Source organism: Leucoraja erinacea, chromosome 1 (genome assembly GCF_028641065.1).
Source record: "Leucoraja erinacea ecotype New England chromosome 1, Leri_hhj_1, whole genome shotgun sequence".
Classification (NCBI taxonomy): domain Eukaryota; kingdom Metazoa; phylum Chordata; class Chondrichthyes; order Rajiformes; family Rajidae; genus Leucoraja; species Leucoraja erinaceus.
The window spans coordinates 27,733,851-27,753,534 of NC_073377.1; the positions used below are offsets into that span (position 1 = coordinate 27,733,851).

Below are 19,684 nucleotides of genomic sequence, written 5' to 3' on the forward strand. Positions count from 1 at the left end.
CAGTGTTTATACATAGTTTCCCCCATTTCGGGGCACCATAATATTTGGGGGACAGCAATGTCACGTAAATTAAAATAGTCATGTTTAGTTGCATATCCTTTGCATGTAATGACGGCATGAAGTCTGCGATTATAGACATCACCAGTTGCTGGGTGTCGTCTCTAGTTATGCTCCGCCAGGCCTGTAGTGCAGCCATCTTTAGCTTATGCTTGTTTTGGGGGCTAGTCCCCTTCAGTTTTCTCTTCAGCATATAAAAGGCATGCTCAATTGGGTTCAGATCGGGTGATTGGCAGCCACTCAAGAATTGGCCATTTTTTACCTTTGAAAAACTCCTTTGTTGCTTTAACCATGTGTTTGGGATCATTGTCTTGCTGTAGAATGAACTGCCGGCCAATGTTTTGAGGCATTTGTTTGAACTTGAGCAGATAGGATGTGTCTATACACTTCAGAATTCATTATGCTACTACCATCAGCAGTTGTATCATCAATGAAGATAAGTGGGATGAAGATAAGCACCTTCAGCAGCCATTCATGCCCAGGCCATAACACCTCCACCACAGTGTTTCATAGATGAGGTGGTATGCTTTGGACCTTGGGCAACTCCTTCTGTCCTCTATACTTTGCTCTTGCCATCACTCTGATATGTTAATCTTCGTCTCATCTGTCCACAAGACTTTTTTCTAGAACTGTGGTTGCTCTTTTAAGTGCTTCTTGGCAAAGTGTAACCTGGCCATCCTATTTTTGCAGCTAACCAGCAGTTTGTATCTTACAGTGTAGCCTCTGTATTTTCGTTCATGAAATCTTCTGCGGACAATGGTCCATGACAAATCCATGCCTGACTCCTGAAGAGTGTTTCTGATCTGTCAGACAGGTGTTTGGGAATTCTTCTGTTATCACCTGTGGAGGACTTCCTTGGCCTGCCAGTCCCATTATGATTAGTAAGCTCACCAGTGCTATCCTTCTTTTTAACGATGTTCCAAACAGTTGATTTTGGTAAGCCTAAGGTTTGGCTGATGTCTCCAACAGTTTTATTCTTCTCCAACAGTTCTCTTGGGAAATTTTCAAGTGGAATGTGTTAATTTTTAGAAGACAGGAATTACTAGACAACAAAAGAACAGTGTCCTTGTCTTCATATCCTACCATCCCCATAGGATGGTTATTCAGTGATCATGGGGTGATAGACCAATCTTAACAAGTGAAGGTGACTTCAGCCAATGGTAAGAAACAATATAAGAGAAAACCCTAATTGATTCAAATGAACTCCTGCTTATGTGTCCTTGGCACGCAAATTACGTGACCTCGTGGTCGCCTTGAGGCACACGGGCATCGTATGGCCGCGTGGGGCCAGTCCCACTGAGAAGCGTGGAGAGGTATGTAGTTGTGCGCGTCGTCGCGCGGGGCTCCAAAATGTTTGTAGCGAACAAAATCTTTGCGCGCCAATTGCCTGTCGCGTAACTGATGGCCAAAGTGGGACAGGCCCAAGACCCTGGCGCGACGCAACATCTCACCTCCAGCAGCAGCAGAAGCAGGCAAACGATCGCCGAACTCGGCCTGGGGCTCACGGCCATTGAGGTCCGGATCCGCCCCCACTCCTACTCCCAGAGCGGGGCCAAGAAAATTGAAGATGGACACAAAAAGCAAGAGTAACTCAGCGGGACCGGCAGCATCTCTAGAGAGAAGCAATGGGTGATGTTTCGGGTCAAGACCCTTCTTTTCAGACTGAAGAAGAGTCTCGACATGAAATGTCACCCATTGCTTCTCTCCAGAGATGATGCCGGTCCTGCTGAGTTGGCAGTGTGAACTGTGAAGAGGATGCTATGAGGATGCAGGGTGACGGACACGTTGAGTGAGTGGGCAGATGCATGGCAGATGCAGGTTTAATGTGGATAAATGTGAGGTTATCCACTTTAGTGGCAAAAACAGGAAGGCAGATTATTATCTAAATGGAGTCAAGTTAGGAAAAGGGGAAGTACAACGGGATCTGGGGGTCCTTGTTCATCAGTCAATGAAAGTAAGCGTGCAGGTACAGCAGGCAGTGAAGAAAGCAAATGGCATGCTGTCCTCCATAACAAGAGGAGTTGAGTATAGGAGCAAAGAGGTCCTTCTGCAGTTGTACAGGGACCCAGTGAGACCACACCTGGAGTATTGTATGCAGTTTTGGTATCCCAATTTGAGGAAGGACGTCCTTGCTATTGTGGGAGTACAGTTTAGGTTCACCAGGTTAATTCCCGGGATGGAGGGACTGTCATACTCTGGAATTTAACCATTTAGAATGGAGATGAGGAAAAACTTTTACACACAGAGAATTGTAAGTCTGTGGAATTCTCTGCCTCAGAGGGCAGTGGAGGCTGGTTCTCTGGATGCTTTCAAGAGAGCTAGTCAGAGCTGTTAAAGATAGCGAAATCAAAGGATATGGGGAGAAGGCAGGAACAGGGTACTGATTGTGGATGATCAGCCACGATCACATTGAATGGCGGTGCTGGCTCGAGGGGCCGAATGGCCTACTCCTGCACCTATTGTCTATTAGTGTTTATGAATTGAGGACTTGAGTGGTGACTTAATGCTTCAGCTTTTTTTAAATGTGATTGCTTCAGATTGTATTATTGAGCTTACTTTTGTATAGCAATACCTAGATTTGAAAGATAACAGTAATATGTTGTAACAAAATAGGGTGTTTGAAAATTTAAAAAAATCCTAATTCATATTTTTAATAATAGAGAATACTGGAAACCCAGTTCTAAGGAAGGATCTTCAACTTGATTTCTCTTTTAACAGATGCTGAGTGTTTCTTATTGTTATTTCCCATTTACAGCATTTGTAATCTGATATGCAATAAATAAGAATTAATTTGATTTGCCCTCTGCTTAAATAACTCTGTGGACAGCCTCCATAAGGACATAGTTAATTAATTAAGTTAATTAGACAAATATCTGATGTATTCAAATTGAAGATTAATATTTCATATAATCTGGAAATGACTGAAGAAACCAATTCCATGTGTGCAGATACACTCCTAATAGTCTGAAGAAGGGTTTCTGCCCGAAACGTTGCCTATTTCCTTCGCTCCATAGATGCTGCTGCACCCGCTGAGTTTCTCCGGCTTTTTTGTGTAACACTCCTAATAGATAGTTGGCTCACAAAGCGATTCTTTCTCGGATGGGGACATGACATGAGAATTAAGGGACTGAAGTTTAGGGGTAACATGAGGGGGAACTTCTTTACTCAGAGAGTGGTAGCTGTGTGGAATGAGCTTCCAGTGAAGGTGGTGGAGGCAGGTTCGTTTTTAGCATTTAAAAATAAATTGGATAGTTATATGGATGGGAAGGGAATGGAGGGTTATGGTCTGAGCGCAGGTATATGGGACTAGGGGAGATTATGTGTTCGGCACGGACTAGAAGGGTCGAGATGGCCTGTTTCCGTGCTGTAATTGTTATATGGTTATTATATGGTTATATGGATATACAATTAATGTACAGCAGGATTGTCACTTTCTCAAATCTCATTCTGCCATGAGCGTAAAAATGTTTTGATTTAATAGAACTTTGAGGTTGACACTAACGAGGCCTGTTACTTTCTTGATCTAGAATGAGAACATGGATGTAGAATATCATGGATGATCCATTTTACGATGTTGAACTCAAAACAATCAACAATTGCTCTGGCAGAGACAGAAAATGCACAAGCACTGCTGAAAACATTCAGCACAGCATCAATCATTTCGAGCATTGGACTAGGAGTTTTCTGTTTCCTCGCTGATCAGTGTTTACACCTTTCATTAATACAGAGCAACAACTGGCTTGGGGCTCTTTCAGACAATGCAGTACATGGTGTCATTGGACTGTGGTCTTGGGCTATTGTGATTGGACTGAGAAAGAAGAGTGATTTTTATGAAGTCATTTTAGCTGGGCTTCTGTCCTCTGTCATTGATGCTGACCACTTTGTCGCAGCTAGATCCTTATCCCTGCAGGTAAGCACAAAACAAAATTAGATTATTCAACCTAAATATTAGTCCATAAGGTCTAATTTGACTGCATGCATTGCATCACATTGTTCATGGGGCAAATCATTTTTCTGATCTAATTGTAAAACTTGTTGGAAATATTTACGAGGATGTTGCCAGGACTAGAGCCAGGTGTGAGCTATAGGAAGAGGTTGAGTAGGCTGGGTCTCTATTCCACTGAGCGCAGGAGGATGAGGGATGATCTTATAGAGGTGTACAAAATCATGAGACGAATAGATTGGATTGATGCACAAAGTCTTTTGCCCATAGTAGGGGAATCGAGGACCAGAGGACATAGGTTCAAGGTGAAGGGTAAAAGATTCAATAGGAATCCGAGGGGTAACTTTTTCACACAAAAGGGTGGTGGGTGTATGGAACAAGCTGCCAGAGGAGGTAGTTGAGGCTGGGACTATCCCATTGTTTAAGACACAATTAGACAGGTACATGGATAGGAGAGGTTTGGAGGGATATGGACCAAATAGGGGCAAGTGGGACTAGTGTAGCTGGGACATGTTGGCTGGTGTGGGCAAGTTGGGCCGAAGGGCCTGTTTCCACACTGTATCACTCTATGACTCTACTAAACAAAAGTTAATTGGAAATTGCTGGAAACAAGTAATCCTACTTTCAAACTGCTGGAGAAACTAAGCGGGTCGGACAGCGCCTGTGAAGGTGTGGGCAAGTCGGGTGGAAGGGGACATTTTGGATTACGACCTTTCTTTAGACTGATTGGCATCAGGGGGAGAAAGCTGGAAAAGGGAAGTGAGGTTGGGACAAAGCCTGGCAAGTGATAGGTGGATACAGGTGAGAGGGGGTGGGGGTTGATTGGCAGATTGATGTATCAATCTTACTCATTTAAAACTATTGTGAAATAGAGTTTGTATATGTTCTGAAAACTATTTATCTTTGCACAGTCTGATATAAAAATATTTTTGCATTTTAAACTTTATAACACTCAATCGTTAATCGCTTTTTGATGTTTTTTTATAAGAAAGATCTTTTGTATTTCATAACAGTTAACTATTTTTGTTTTGGGAAGTAAAATTGAATCCAACTGATTTTACCTATTCTTTGGCCCTACTTTGTTCTTAGATTCTATAGAGTCATAGAGTGATACAGTGTGGAAACAGGCCCTTCTGCCCGACTTGCCCATACAGGCCAACATGTCCCAGCTACACCAGTCCCACCTGCCCGTGTTTTGTCCATATCCAAACCTGTCCGATCCATGTGCCTGGCTAACTGTTTCTTAAATGTTGGGATAGTCCCTGCTTCAACTACCCCCTCTGGCATCTTGCTCCCTACACCCGCCAACCTTTGTGTGGAAAAAGCTACCCCTCAGGTTCCTATTAAATCTTTTCCCCTTCGCCTTAAACCTATGTCCTCTGGTCCTCAAGTCTGGGCAAGAGACTCTGTGCATCTACCCGATCTATTCCCCTCATGATTTTACGCACGTCAATAATATCAGCACTCATCCTCCTGTGCTTCAAGGAACAGAGACCCAGCCTACTCAACCTCTCCCTATAGCTCAGACCCTCTAGCCCTGGCAACATCCTTGTAAATCTTCTCTGTACCCATTTCAGCTTGACAACATATTTTCTATAACATGGTGCCCAGAGCTGAACACAATGCTCTAAATGCAGCCTCACTAACGTCTTATACAACTGCAACATGACCTCCCAACTTCTATACAATGCTCTGTCTGATGAAGGCCAATGTGCTAAACGCCTTTTTGACCACCCTATCTACCTGCGACTCGACCTTCAAGGAATCATGCACCTACACTCCTAGATCCCTCTGCACTTCAACATTTCCCAGAGATCTACCATTCACTGTGTAGTTCCTGCCCATGTTAGACGTCCCAAAATGCAACACCGCACTTTCTCTGTATGAAGGGGCATTTATTACATCAATTCCCATATTGTGAAGAACGTACTTATCTAAGTTAAATGTTTATTTAGTATATGTGCATTACGCTAACCATTTCTATTAAATAATTAATAAAATTACTCATAATTATTTATAGCTTAAGTTCACCATGTTCTGAATAATCCTCATTGTAAGAGCTGCCGTACCTGAGAACTGTAGATGAAGCACATGATCCTCCGTAACCATGGCAATTTCCGGAGGAAGACATCTGGAGGATTGATCATGTACAAAGCTGTTTTGGGTTTGACTCCCACAGAATTCAGTCAAATGTGCAGCAGCTGGCCTACATTTTAAATGTAAGGCTTGATTCAGACAAGACAATATGGAATAATGTTAAGTGGATAGAACAGCACAAATGGTTCTGCTATAATGTGGCTCCATAACACATATTGGTATAATGCAAGTGATAAATTAGGAAACACTATCTGCATTATGCAGGTCAAATTGGTTATAATCTAATTTCGATCGAGAATTGGTTGTTATTTTCGAAATTCACGTAGGAAAAAAAATCTGTCTTGAATTTAAACAGTACAGGGGAACAAAATACCTGTTCCCTATAAACCCCCCTCCCCCACAGTTATGGGACGCCATTGTCTATTAAGAATTCAGCTACTGTTTCAACCATGGGTGGCTACCAAAATTGACACATAGTCGCTTCTATTGCCGCTTGTGTGAAGATACCCTATTAAACAATATAACATACAACCTTTAATTTTTAACAGTAACAAAAATAAACTTACCACAATTGACAAGATTTTATTTTTGAAAATCCTGCAGGGGAAGTCAAGTCAAGTCAAGTTTATTCGTCACATACACATACGAGATGTGCAGTGAAATGAAAAGTGGCAATGCTCGTGGACTTTGTGCAAAAAGACAAACAAACAAACAACCAAACAAACTACAAACAGAATGTAACAGAATCACATATTCTTTTCCATATTAAATATTGTGGGCAGAAGGAAAAAGGGAAAAAAACAGCAATTACATTTTTATTTTTAAAAGAGCAGTAGAATGGTACAGTAAAGTTAGTCCCTGGTGAAATAGGAGTTTACAGTCCTAATGGCCTCTGGGAAGAAGCTTCTTCTCAACCTCTCCGTTCTCACAGCATGGCAACGGAGGCGTTTGCCTGACCGTAGCAGCTGGAACAGTCCGTTGCAGGGGTGGAAGGGGTCTCCCATGATTTTATTGGGATCTGGAGTTGCACCTCCTGATGGATAGTTCCTGCAGGGGGGGGGGCGAGTGAATTTCCCATAATGCATTCGGCCGAATGCACTACTCTCTGCAGAGCCTTCTTGTCCTGGGCAGAGCAATTCCCAAACCAGCTGGCTTTGTTATTGTGGGTGTGAAACTCTCCAGCCTTAAACCTTCTTTCCCCCCATCCACACAATTTTCATCATAACACAGTTTTCTATAACTCAACTTTACTTGGGAACGTAATTATCGAGTTAAATCAGAACTACTTGTAGTGTATTTATATTAGTGAGAGAGTGGGGAGGCCAGATTTCTAGTATGTAACATTCCCCCATCTTTATCTGAACAGGTCACCTTTTATCTTGAGGATTTGCTCTGTAATGTTTGACTGTCACGTCAGGGAAATCATCCTCCCACAATCTATTATTTCAGTATATTCTATATGTCAATGTGATGACTGCCGTTTTCTAAATTCTAGTGATTTTTCCCTTGTAACTCCCCCTCCTGGCCATTCTCAGATTCCATGCGATCAATCTATCGGTATTCTAATGCAAAGATTTCATTCCTTAGTTATGGATGTCATAACTGCACATAGATGAGGTCTCATTCTTATTCCATAATTGCCAAGAAACGTAATTGTTTTTGTAATCTAGTTATCCTGACAATGAAGCCGAACATATTGGCTGTCTTCCTAATTGCATAACGTATCTGTTTATGTTGTCTTATGTACATAGACACTAAATCCTTCTGAATATTAACATTTATTACTTTCTCACCATTTCTAACAATTTTATTTTCAAACATTTTCACTAAATTGACTGTAACTTGTCATCCTCGGATTATGATCCAGATTCTTTCCTGCTCCATTTACCTATAGTATATATCCAATTGTAGACTTCTGTATCCTATATCCTAGTTTGCTCCAAACTAACGTTGCAGTGTCATCAATCTTGGGTGCATTACATCCACCACATTGGTATCCTAATCTATTTGTGTTGTAATTACTCAGTGTTTGTGCACAATATGGATTCTTTCAGTTTGCCAGGGTTGCTGGTCCTTGTTATGTTTTGAATGATTTCCAATGAGGTTTGTGGCAAACTGCTTAAAAGTTGTTGATATATTTTAAATAAACTTCTGATTGAAATGATTTGAACTTTGCATTAATGGCAGTTTTCTTTCTCTCAGGCTGCATTGCATCTCCCGCAAAGGCCACCTCTACATTGCTTCACAGTGATACCTGTGGTGGTGTTTTCAGTGAAACTTGCCATGTGGATATTTAGACTTAAAGATTCTTGGTGTTTTCTCCCATGGATGATTGCCATGTCTTGGGTTTCTCATCATATTCGTGATGGTATCCGCCATGGTCTTTGGTTCTGTCCCTTTGGAAATACAGCTCCTGTGCCATATTGGACTTACATAGCAATCACCTCCTCATTTCCACACCTTTGTTCTGTTCTTATGTATGTGACTGGTACTAGAGAAACAATGTCTATGTCCCATGGAATTGCAATTGATGTATAACATGTTACGATTTCCGCTTTAAGGTAAAAATCCTTGCACTGAAATGTGTTCATCTGGAAATACCAACTAACAGTATACTTTGTGAAACTTGTAGCAGAGGAAGATGCACTGTGTAATACATTCTAAGACACAACCTCATTCCAATCACTGAATTGCTTAATGCTTTTAAGAACGTAACTGTAACCTTTTAAATTTACATTCTACATTAACTATTGTGAATGTGATCAAATCTTCACACACTAGTTTTCTGTTGATCAGATATAAATGTACTGTGATTTAGTTATAAAATAATTTTATTTATGATAGTTTGAGAATTAGTTATATTGTGATGACATTGGATTATCTATATTTAATAGTTGTGACTATAATTTATGTTTAACAATTGAACTTTTGTAAAAGTGAGCAACTTTGTTTATAATGACCTGAAATTACTAAACATTTCAAATTAAAGTACAGTGTTTTCAGCTAAACCCCAGCTCTGTTTGTTTCTAAAATGTGCATTGCTTTTCATTTATTTATTTTCTTTATACAAATGGGATCATTTTCATATTTAATATTGTACAAAGAATGAATACAGTCAACATTCGCTTTAATGGATTTCGGTTATAGTGGATGGATCTGTTGAAGCCACCTCCAGCTCACAAGGTGCACCATGCGAGCCCTTCTTCACCCACCCCTCTTTCCAGTTGACACCACTGTTGTTGCGGCTCACATTGTAGTCCATGAGAACAGCACTTTCTTCAGCCCGCGGCCACCGACAGAACATGCTTGTACACCGTGGGCGCCATCCCCTCACCAGTTGCCCCTTCACTAGCCATGGTATAGCCCACTTAGCCCTTCCCCCCATCCTCCCTCCCTCCACAACCTCCACCTTGTTGGTGCCTAGTTTCAAGGTCAAACAACACAAAGTGCTGGAGTAACTCAGCAGACTGAATCAGTCTGAAGATGGGTCACAACTTCACCTATCCATGTGATCCAGTGAGTTTATCCGACCATCTGTCAATCAAACCCCCTCCCTTGGCAGTGTTCACCGATTACCTGCCATACTTTGTCTTGCCCCTCCTCTCTTCCAGCTTCCCCTCCCCCACAATGTCTGAAGGGACTCAACCCAAAATGTCACCTATCCATGTTCTCCAGAAATGCTGCCTCACCCACTGAATTACTCCAGCAGTCTGTCTTTATTTGCTCAATTAAACTAACCCATTTAGTTTAGTTTAGAGATACAGTGCAGAAACAGGCCCTTCAGCCCACCAAGTCCACATTGACCAGTAATCCCCGCACATTAACACTATCCTACACTAGGTACAATTTTCACATGTTTATACCGTCAATTAACCTACTAACCTGGGTAGGAAAGAACTGCAGATGCTGGTTTAAATCGAAGGTAGACACAAAATGCTGGAGTAAGTCAGCGGGCCAGGCAGCATCTCCGGAGAGAATGAATATACGTGGACAGGGATCATCTGAGGGATTAAATATAAAATGCAGTGAAAATACAGAATTTATCAGCAAGCAGCCCCATTGTTAGCCTTTTGCCTGAAGAAATTGATTGAAGCCGCAGAGGGCATGATTTTGCTGTAACAAACGCAAATGGTGATGCCCTGCAATGATTATCTGAAGTCCAGTTTCACAATGTGAAATAAAATCCAAAAGTCCAGGAAATAGTCAACATTGCCACAGAAGGGGTTAGGTTAAGTTAGGCAGAGGTACAGCGAGACCTGGGCATCCTTGTACACCAGACACTGAAACATGGTGTGCAGGTACAGCAGGCAGTGTAGAAAGCTAACATAATGCTGGCCTTCATAACAAGAGGATTTCAGTATATGAGTAAAGAGGTTCTTCTGCAGTTGTACAGGGCTCTGATAAGACCACATCTGGAGTATTGTGTACAGTTTTGGTCTCCTAATTTGAGGAAGGACATCCTTGTGATTGAGGCAGTGCAGCGTAGGTTCACGAGATTGATCCCTGGGATGGCGGGACTGTTATATGAGGAAAGATTGGAAAGACTAGGCTTGTATTCACTGGAGTTTAGAAGGATGAGGGGGCACCTTATAGAAACATATAAAATTATAAAAGGACTGGACAAGCTAGATGCAGGAAAATTGTTCCCAATGTTGGGCGAGTCCAGACCAGGGGTCACACACAGTCTTAGAATAAAGGGGAGGCCATTTAAGACTGAGGTGAGAAAAAACTTTTTCACCCAAAGAGTTGTGAATTTGTGGAATTTCCTGCCACAGAGCAGTGGAGGCCAAATCACTGGATGGATTTAAGAGAGAGTTAGATAGAGCTCTAGGGGCTAGTGGAGTCAAGGGATATGGGGAGAAGGCAGGCATGGGTTATTGATTGGGGATGATCAGCCATGATGACAATGAATGGCGGTGCTGGCTCGAAGGGCCGAATGGCCTCCTGCACCTATTTTCTATGTTTCTAAGGCTGTGGAGGCAAAATCAATTGATATTTTAAATGCAGTGATTGATAGATTCTTGATTGGTACGGGTATTATGGATTATGGGGAGAAGGCAGGAGAATAGGGTTGAGAAGGAAAGATGGATCAGCCATGATTGAATGGCAGAGTAGTCTTGATGGGCCGAATGGCATAATTAGTCAGAGTGATACAGTGTGGAAACAGGCCATTCAGCCCAAATCGCCCACACTGGCCAACATGTCCCAGCTGCACTAGTCCCACCTGCCTGCGGTTGGTCCATATCCCTCCAAACCTGTCCTATCCGTGTAACTGTCTAACTGTTTCTTAAACATTGGGATAATCCCTGCCTCAACTACCTCCTCTGCCATTTTGCTCCATGCACCCACCACTCTTTGTGTGGAAAAGTTACCCCTCAGATTCCTATCTTTTCTCCATCACCTTAAACACATGCCCTCGGGTCCTCAATTCTGGGCAAGAGACTGAATTTACCCAATCTATTCCTCTCATGATTTTATACACCTCTATAAGATCACCCCTCATCCTCCTGCACGCCAAGGAATAGAGTCTCAGCTACTCAACTTGTCCCTATACCTCAGACCCTCTAGGCCTGGCAACATCCTCTCTATCATTTCCAGCTTAACAATATCTTTCCTAAATCATGGTGCCCAAAACTGAACACAATACTCTAAACGTGGCCTCACCAACATCTTATACAACTGCAACATGACCTCCCAACTACTATACTCAATACTCTGATGAAAGCCAATATGCCAAAAGCTTTTTTGACCATCCCATCTACCTGCGACTCCACCTTCAAGGAACCATGCACCTGCACTCTTAGATCCCTCTGCTCTACAACACTCCCCATAGCCCTACCATTCAGTGTGTAGGTCCTGCCCATGTTAGACATCCCAAAATGCAACATCTCACATTTCTCTGCATTAAATTCAATCAACCATTCCTCAGCCCACCTGGCCATTTGGTCAAGATCCTGCTGCAATTCTTCACAACCATCTTCACTATCTACAAAACCACCCACTTTTGTATCATCAGCAAACTTGTTAATCTTGCCGTGTATGTTCTTGGCCAAATAGTGGATGTAGTTGACAAACAGTAGCAGGCCCAGCACCTAACCCTGAGGCACACCACTAGTCACAGGCCTCCATTCTGAGATGCAACCTTCCACCATCACCTTCTGCTTTCTTCCATGAAGCCAATTTTCTATCCATTCAGCTATCTCACCTTGGAACCTATGCAATCTAATCTTCCAGAGCAGCCTCCCAAGTTGAATGCTTTGCTGAACTCCATGTATACAACACCTACAGCTCTGCCTTCATCAACATTTTTGATCAAGTCTTCAAAAAACTCTGATTTATTATTCATGACCTACCATGTACAAAACCATGCTGACTATCCCTAATCAGCTCTTGTCCATCTAAATGCCTGTATAACCTATCCCTCTGAATACTCCAGTAACTTTCCAACGAGAGATGTTAAGCTCACTGGCCTATATTTCCCAGCATTTTCCTTGCAGCCCTTCTTGAATAGAGGCACAACATTTTCCCACGTTAAGGCTTCCCGACGGGTTGCGCGCCGCGGCTGTGGACCGGAAACGCGGCCAGAGGCCTTTATCGAGGGGCTACAGTCTCGATACCTGCCAGGTCGGCAGGTAGAATCCCTGGTCGGGGTCTGGCCGAGGCCTCATGGGTCGGATGGAGGAGCCGGGCATCGCGGGTCAGAGTCCGGGTCGTGGACCGGCCGACGGAGCTTGCGGCTGGGGCCTGGGTCCGCACCATGGAGGCGTGAAGTGGGGCGTCGGCAGCGGTGAAGCCTTGCGATGATGGGGCCTCGGCGGTGGTGAAGCCTCATGGTCGACAGTCGATGAGAGTGTGGGGGACCACTGTGAGGGGGAGAGGAAGAACAACTGAGGACCCGGCCTGGGGGGACTGTTGTGGGGGGGGGGGGGGGGAACAAAAGGAAAAGCCCGCGTGCTTTTTAACATTGTCAGCACCGTACGTGGCCACCTTTTGCATTAATTGGGTATGCAAAGAATTTCATTGTGCCAAGTCACATGACAATAAAGTATTCCATTCGCTTTGCGCAGTCAAGGTGGTGCAGCGATAGAGTTGCTACCTAACAGCGAATGCAGCACTGGAAACCCGGGTTCGATCCCGACTACGGGTGCTGTCCGTCGAGAGTTTGTACGTTCTCCCCGTTATCTGCGTGGGTTTTCTCTGAGATCTTCGGTTTCCTCCAACACTCCAAAGACGTACAGGTTTGTAGATTAATTGGCTTGGTAAATGTAAAAAATTGTCCCTGGTGGGTGTAGGATAGTATTAATGTGCGGGGATCGCTGGTCGTCGCTGACCAGGTGGGCTGAAGGGCCTGTTTCCGCTCTGTATCTCTAAACTAAACTAAAAAAAACGAAACTAAACCCTCTAGTCTTCCTGCACCTCGTCTTTATTTAAATTACATTATTACTTATGAACCAAGTCACAGCATTCTTTGCCTTTTCAAAATGTTATATCTGTAATGCAACTATCTGCCAAAGGTGACAAATCAATGGCAAGTTTATCTGTAACCTGATTCACCAGGTTATCACCAAGTGTCGAGGGCTTGTATAATAAAGAGAGGCTGCATAGATTGAGAAACTGGAGCCTCGGATGCTCCTGGGTGGCCTTATAGGAGGTATACAAGTGAACCGTCTGCTTTATTTACCAGGGTAAGGAGTCCAGAAGTCGAGGGCATACATTTAAAATAGACCTGAGGTGCAATGTGGATGGTGCTGATATGGAATAAGCTGCTAGAGGGAGCTGTGGAGTCATGTACAATTGTAATGTTACCTAAATTGATCAAAATACTCCAAGTGTAGCCTCACCAATTTACTTGTATTGGTCCAGTCTCTCCAACCTACAGTATGTCCAAAATACCTCACATGCCCTTCGCCTCTTTAATGACTTCCTCTTTCCGAGCTCCCTCATCTTTACTATGGACGTTCACTCTACACCTCCATCCCCCATCGACAAGGCCTTAAAGCCCTCCGTTTCTTCCTCGACCACAGAACCATCCAATTTCCCTCTACGAACACTACTCCATCTAGTGGAGCTGTTCCTCACACTTAATAACTTTTCCTTCAACTCCTCCCACTTCCTCCAAGACCAAGGCATTGACGACTGCATGGGTGCTACCTCCTGCACCCATGCAGAGCTCATGGACCGCCTTCACCACCAATTTCCATCCTGCACTCAAATTTACTTGGACCATCTCTGACCCCTCCCTCTCCTTGCTTGATCTCACAGTCCCCATCACGGGGTTGGGAGATTGCAACCTTCACGGGGTCCGCCCTGTTTCGACGAATGCAATGAACCCGGCGTGCACAATCGAGTAAGATCAAATAGAACAAGTTGTCCTACAACTTCAGGCTGTGCACGCCATACACAAGAAGAAGTCCCCATCACAGGAAATAGACTATCGACTGACGTCTATTACAAACCCACTGACTCTCACAACTTTCTCCACTACACTTCTTCCTACCCTGCTTCGTGCAAAGACTGTCCCCTACTCCCAATTCCTCTGTCTACACCGCATCTGCGCCCAAGATGAGGTGTTCCATACCAGGCCATCCAAGATGTCCTCATTCTTTAGGGAACAGGGGTTTCCGTCTCCCATCATAGATAAGACCCTCACTCTCAGTACCCCACAGCTCCAGCCTCGCTCCCCCAAGTCCAGGGGTTCACAACCTTTTTTGTCCCCTTTACCTCTGGCAACTTTAATAGCACATAACAATGTTATTTCACTTATTTATAAACTAATGATGAACAGATACTGGTATATCAGAACCAAACAGTTAGTCAATGAGAAAAAATATGTACAAATCCAGAATCAATAAATTTACCCAGGTTGGGAACCGTTGCTCTAGTCCCTACTTTTCACCCCATCAGCTGTTGCATACAACACATAATCCTCTGAAATTTCCACCACCTCCAACGGGATCCAACCACTAGCCACATTTTCCCATCTCCACCCCTTTCCGCCTTCCACAGAGGCCGTTCCCGCCGCAACTCCCTGGTTAACTCATTCCTTCCCACCCCCTCCCCAGAAACCACAGAAGATGTAACATGTGTCCCTATACCTCCTCCTTCGACTCTCTCCAGGGACCCCAACAGTCCTTTCTGGTTAGGCAGAGGTTCACTTGCACCTTCTCCAATCTCATCTACTGTATCCATTATTCAAGATGTGGACTCTTATACATCAGTGACACTAAAAGACTGGGCGTTTAAGAAGGAACTGCAGATGCTGGAAAATCGAAGGTAGACAAAAATGCTGGAGAAACTCAGCAGGAGCGAAGGAAATAGGCGATGTTTCCGGTCGAGACCCTTCTTCAGTCTGAAGAAGGTTCTCGACACAAAATATCACCGCACTATACATCACCGCACGTCGCAGGGTATTCTAATGACGTCACGCGCACCAGACGGCATGATGACGCGTGATTTGCAAGCGACGTCGCGCCGACCTATTTTACATATGACGCGTAAATGAGGCGCAAATGACGGCCAAGTGGGACAGGCCCTTTATTCCAGCTTCTTGTGACTATCTACTTGTATTCTGGGGTCCCCAGGACAGTCCCAGACTCTACCGTTTACTGTAAAGCTGTCCTGATCAGACCTCAAAATACAACACCTCACGCTTACTTGAATCAAACGCTGTTAGCCATTCCTAGGCCCGCTAGCACAGCTGATCAAGATCCCATTGAAAGTATTGACAACCATGTTCATTGTCTACGATACACACATTATGACCACGCTGTTTTATCTCTATAGTTAACCTTCTTCCTATAAAATTCTGAAATCCTTTCTAGATTCTCCTTAATCTTATACAGCAGCGCTATCTCGTGCCCACTTTTTACCCTCGTGATTTCCTTCCTAATCTCTTATACTCCTTCAGGGATATACTTAAAGGGGCTGTCCCACTGCGGCAAGTTAATCTGCGAGTTTAGAAGAGTTTGCCCTTGACTCAAACTCGCAGCATGGCCGACACGTGGCCCTAGGGGGTCCTATGAGGTCACTGGAATTCTCCTTCATCCTCGAGGGAAGTTCCTGCATAATCGCGGCGTCAGCTAAGTCACGGAAAAAATTTCAGCATGTTGAAAAATTTTCCATGAGTAAACATTGGTCGGCATGGTTCTTTTTAACTCGTAGTGCAGTGGTGTGGGGTCGCTATATAGTGACAGGCAGTTGAGGGCAGCCTTTGGCAATCTTCTTCGCTGGCCGAGCATTTTAATTGGCTCATTGGAGTTTTCTGGACCAAGGAAAACTGACTGGTAGGTAAAATGCCCGCTAAACTTTATGCTTTATAAAAGTCTCTACACTCCTTCTCCCCCACCCCCCAGAACTGAGATGAGGAAATTACCTTTTCACACAGAATTTTGTGTGTGTGTGTGTGTGTGTGTGTGTGTGTGTGTGTGTGTGTGTGTGTGTGTGTGTGTGTGTATCCAGCTCGAGGTTTGCCAGGTGAGTGCCATGGAGCTTGAAGGTCCAACACACTCTTCTGAACACGCGGATGAGGTTGCAGCGGTGGGACAGCCCCTTTAACCCTGGAGTAAGGAACCCTGGATGACAGCTCTCATCATCCAGGGTTCCTTACTCCCACCTGTTTTGAACTCTCTATCACAATTTCTAAACACCCCTTTGCCCAACTCCAAACAACTTGCAAGATCCTGCTGCACACTAAAGTTAGCCTTGCCCCCAATTTAGAATTTCAACTTATGGACCAGCACAAAATCTTGGCCAGGCACCTCAATCACTTGCCCAGGCCAGCCAAATTCCCTAAGAGTCGATCAAATTTTGCCCTCTCCTTTAAGAGATCCTTCACACATTGCCGAACCAAACTTTCTGAACACACTTGACAAATTCCACCCCATCTAACCCCTTGACACGAAGGCAGTCCCAGTCTATTTGGGAAAGTTAAAATCCCCTACTCTGACATCTATTAATCTTACAGCTGTCTGCAATCTCCTGACGTGCAGGTACAGCAGGCAGTGAAGAAAGCTGTGCACGGCTGCCCTGCCAGCAGCTGTCTGTCTCTTCATCTTTTTATTTTAATTTTAAGTTAGTTAAAGTGTTTTGTTGGAGGTCTAGACTTTTTTAATGTGGGGGGGGGTGGGAGGGGGAAGGGGGAAACTATCTTTCAGTGTCCCTACCTGGTCGGAGAGGCAGCTTTTCTCCGGGCTGCAGCTTCGACCCGTCCTCGCGGCCTACCAGCAGGCCTGGAGCAGCGTTTTCTGTCACGGACCGCCCAGAACCTCAGCTTTCGGCGGCGGCACAGCGCTGGAGCGCTATCGTGAAGCGGGCGATGCCTTGCCTGGGTCACCGCGCTGGAGCTCCAGTGAGCTGAGACCGCCGGGAACAACATCGCGGAGCTGCGGGTCTGTGGAGCGGCCAGCTGCGGGCGGCGGCGCCGAACTTTACACCGGGAGCCTGGGATCTTGCGACGAGATCGCCCATTGCGGAGCTCCATCCAGCGCGGCCTTGTCGGCTTCGGAAGCCGCGGCCTCCAGTACGGAAGCGGCCGTTCCAGGGTTCACAGGCCGTTGGGAGGACTCTCCCGACGCTGGAGCAACATCACCCGGCGAGAACGGCCAGGAACATCGGGCCTCCGTAGAGGCAACTGTAGAGTCCTCAATGGGCCCGACTATGGGTGAACTGGGGTTGGGGACTGGACTTTGTGCCTTCCCTCATGGTTGGAGCCATTGTGGGGGGATGTGTTTAAGACTCTCATTGGTGTTATGTCTGTATTCTTTTTTTGTGTGCTGCAAAATGGCAAAAAGCATTTCACTTCACTACACCTAGGTGTATGTGAATGTGACTAATAAAATACCTTTGATACCTTTAATGGCATGTTGGCCTTCATAAAGAGAGGAGTTGAGTATAGGAGCAAAAAGGTCCTTCTGCATTTGTACAGGGCCTTGGTGAGACCACACCTGGAGTATCGTGTGCAGTTTTGGTCTCCTAATTTGAGGAAGGACGTTCTTGCTATTGAGGGAGTGCAACGTAGGTTCATGAAGTTAATTCCCGGGATGGCGGGACTGTCATACGATGAAACAATGGAGTGACTGGGCTTGTATTCACTGGAATTTAGAAGGATGAGAGGATATCTTATAGAAACATATAAAGTTATTAAGGGATTAGACACGTTAGATGCAGGAAACATGTTCCAGATGTTGGGGGAGTCCAGAACAGGGGGCACAGGTTAAGAATAAGGGTTAGGCCATTCAGAACTGAGGTGAGGAAATTACACAGAGAGTTGTGAATTTGTGGAATTATCTGCCTCAGGCGGGAGTAGAGGCCGATTTACTGGATACATTCAAAAGAGAGTTAGATAGAACTCTTGGTGCTAGCGGAATCATGGGGTAAGGGGAGAAGGCAGGAACGGGGCACTGATTGTGGATTATCAGCCGTGATCATGTTGAAAGGCAGTGTTGGCTCGAGGGGCCTAATGGCCTACTCCTGCACTAATTGTCTATGCATCTATTTATGTGTCTATATTTATTTATCTAATTACCAGTGATTATTTGGGGGTCTACAGTACAATTCCAACTAGGCGATCAGTCATAGACTCTTACAATGTGGAAACAGGACCTTTGGCATAAATGGTGCAAGGCAGCAATAGATGGTGGCAGAATGAACAGAGAGCAGTAGAGTGAACCTTCCTTTCAGAATGATGGACAGAGAAGGGAGGGAAACATGTCTCTTGGTGGAATCTGAAAGTGTCATCAAGCAGATCAAGTGGTATGCTTGGCTTCATTCGACAAGGCATTGAGAATTGTCTTGACCCAAAACGTCATCCATTCCTTCACTCCAGAGATGTTGCCTGTCCTGCTGAGTTACTCCGGCTTTTTGTGTCTATCTCCAGTTTAAACCAGCATCGGCAGTTGTTTCTTGCACATGGAGTATAAGTCAGGAAGTTATGATGCAGCTTTAAAGGACCAAAGTGTGAGATTTAGAGAGATACATGGCTCTATCAGCTGCGCTACTATGCCACCCACTAAATGGTGGTGCATTTTGCGGAGTCACACTAGGCCTGAACGTTCATGGTGAATGGTAGACCCCCTGGGGAGCATTGCAGAGCAGATAGATTCAACACCAGCACACAGTTCCTTGCAAATCAATCAATCAGTTTTTTTCATCACCTACACATCAGTGCAGTGAAATGAATTAGCCAGCAGTGGTACAATCAATAAAGAACACACAACACACAATAAAATTAAACACTAACAACCACCACAGCATTCTTCACTGTGGTGGAAGGCACAAAGTACAGTCAGTCCTCCTCCATTGTTCGCTTGTGGTCATGGCCATAAACCTCCGTAGTCACCACTACCGACAGCCCGATGTACAGGCCCTCTTGTCGGGATGGTTAAACATCTGACGTTGGGACGGTTGAAGGCGAACTTGGAGGTCCCGAATCGGCGCTTTCCTAAAAAGATGTCACAGATAGACAGGATGATAAAGACGGCTGTGGGTGCATCGGCTGCCATCAGTCATGTATTGATTATAGAATTTGGGACATTAGGCCACATTTATAGTATTGTGTTCAGTTTTGGTCACCTTGCTATAGCAAGGATG

General features: G+C 44.5%; 1 protein-coding gene across 1 annotated transcript; it reads left to right on the forward strand.

Annotated features, from left to right (window-relative positions):
• Positions 1 to 3,545: 3,545 nt before the first annotated feature.
• On the forward strand, positions 3,546 to 9,105 carry tmem267 (transmembrane protein 267). The gene is made up of 2 exons (XM_055632056.1): positions 3,546 to 3,967; positions 8,300 to 9,105. Exons 1-2 carry the CDS (start codon positions 3,614 to 3,616, stop codon positions 8,633 to 8,635), a joined length of 690 nt encoding a protein of 229 aa, XP_055488031.1. The 5' UTR covers positions 3,546 to 3,613; the 3' UTR covers positions 8,636 to 9,105.
• The last annotated feature ends 10,579 nt before the right edge of the window (positions 9,106 to 19,684 follow it).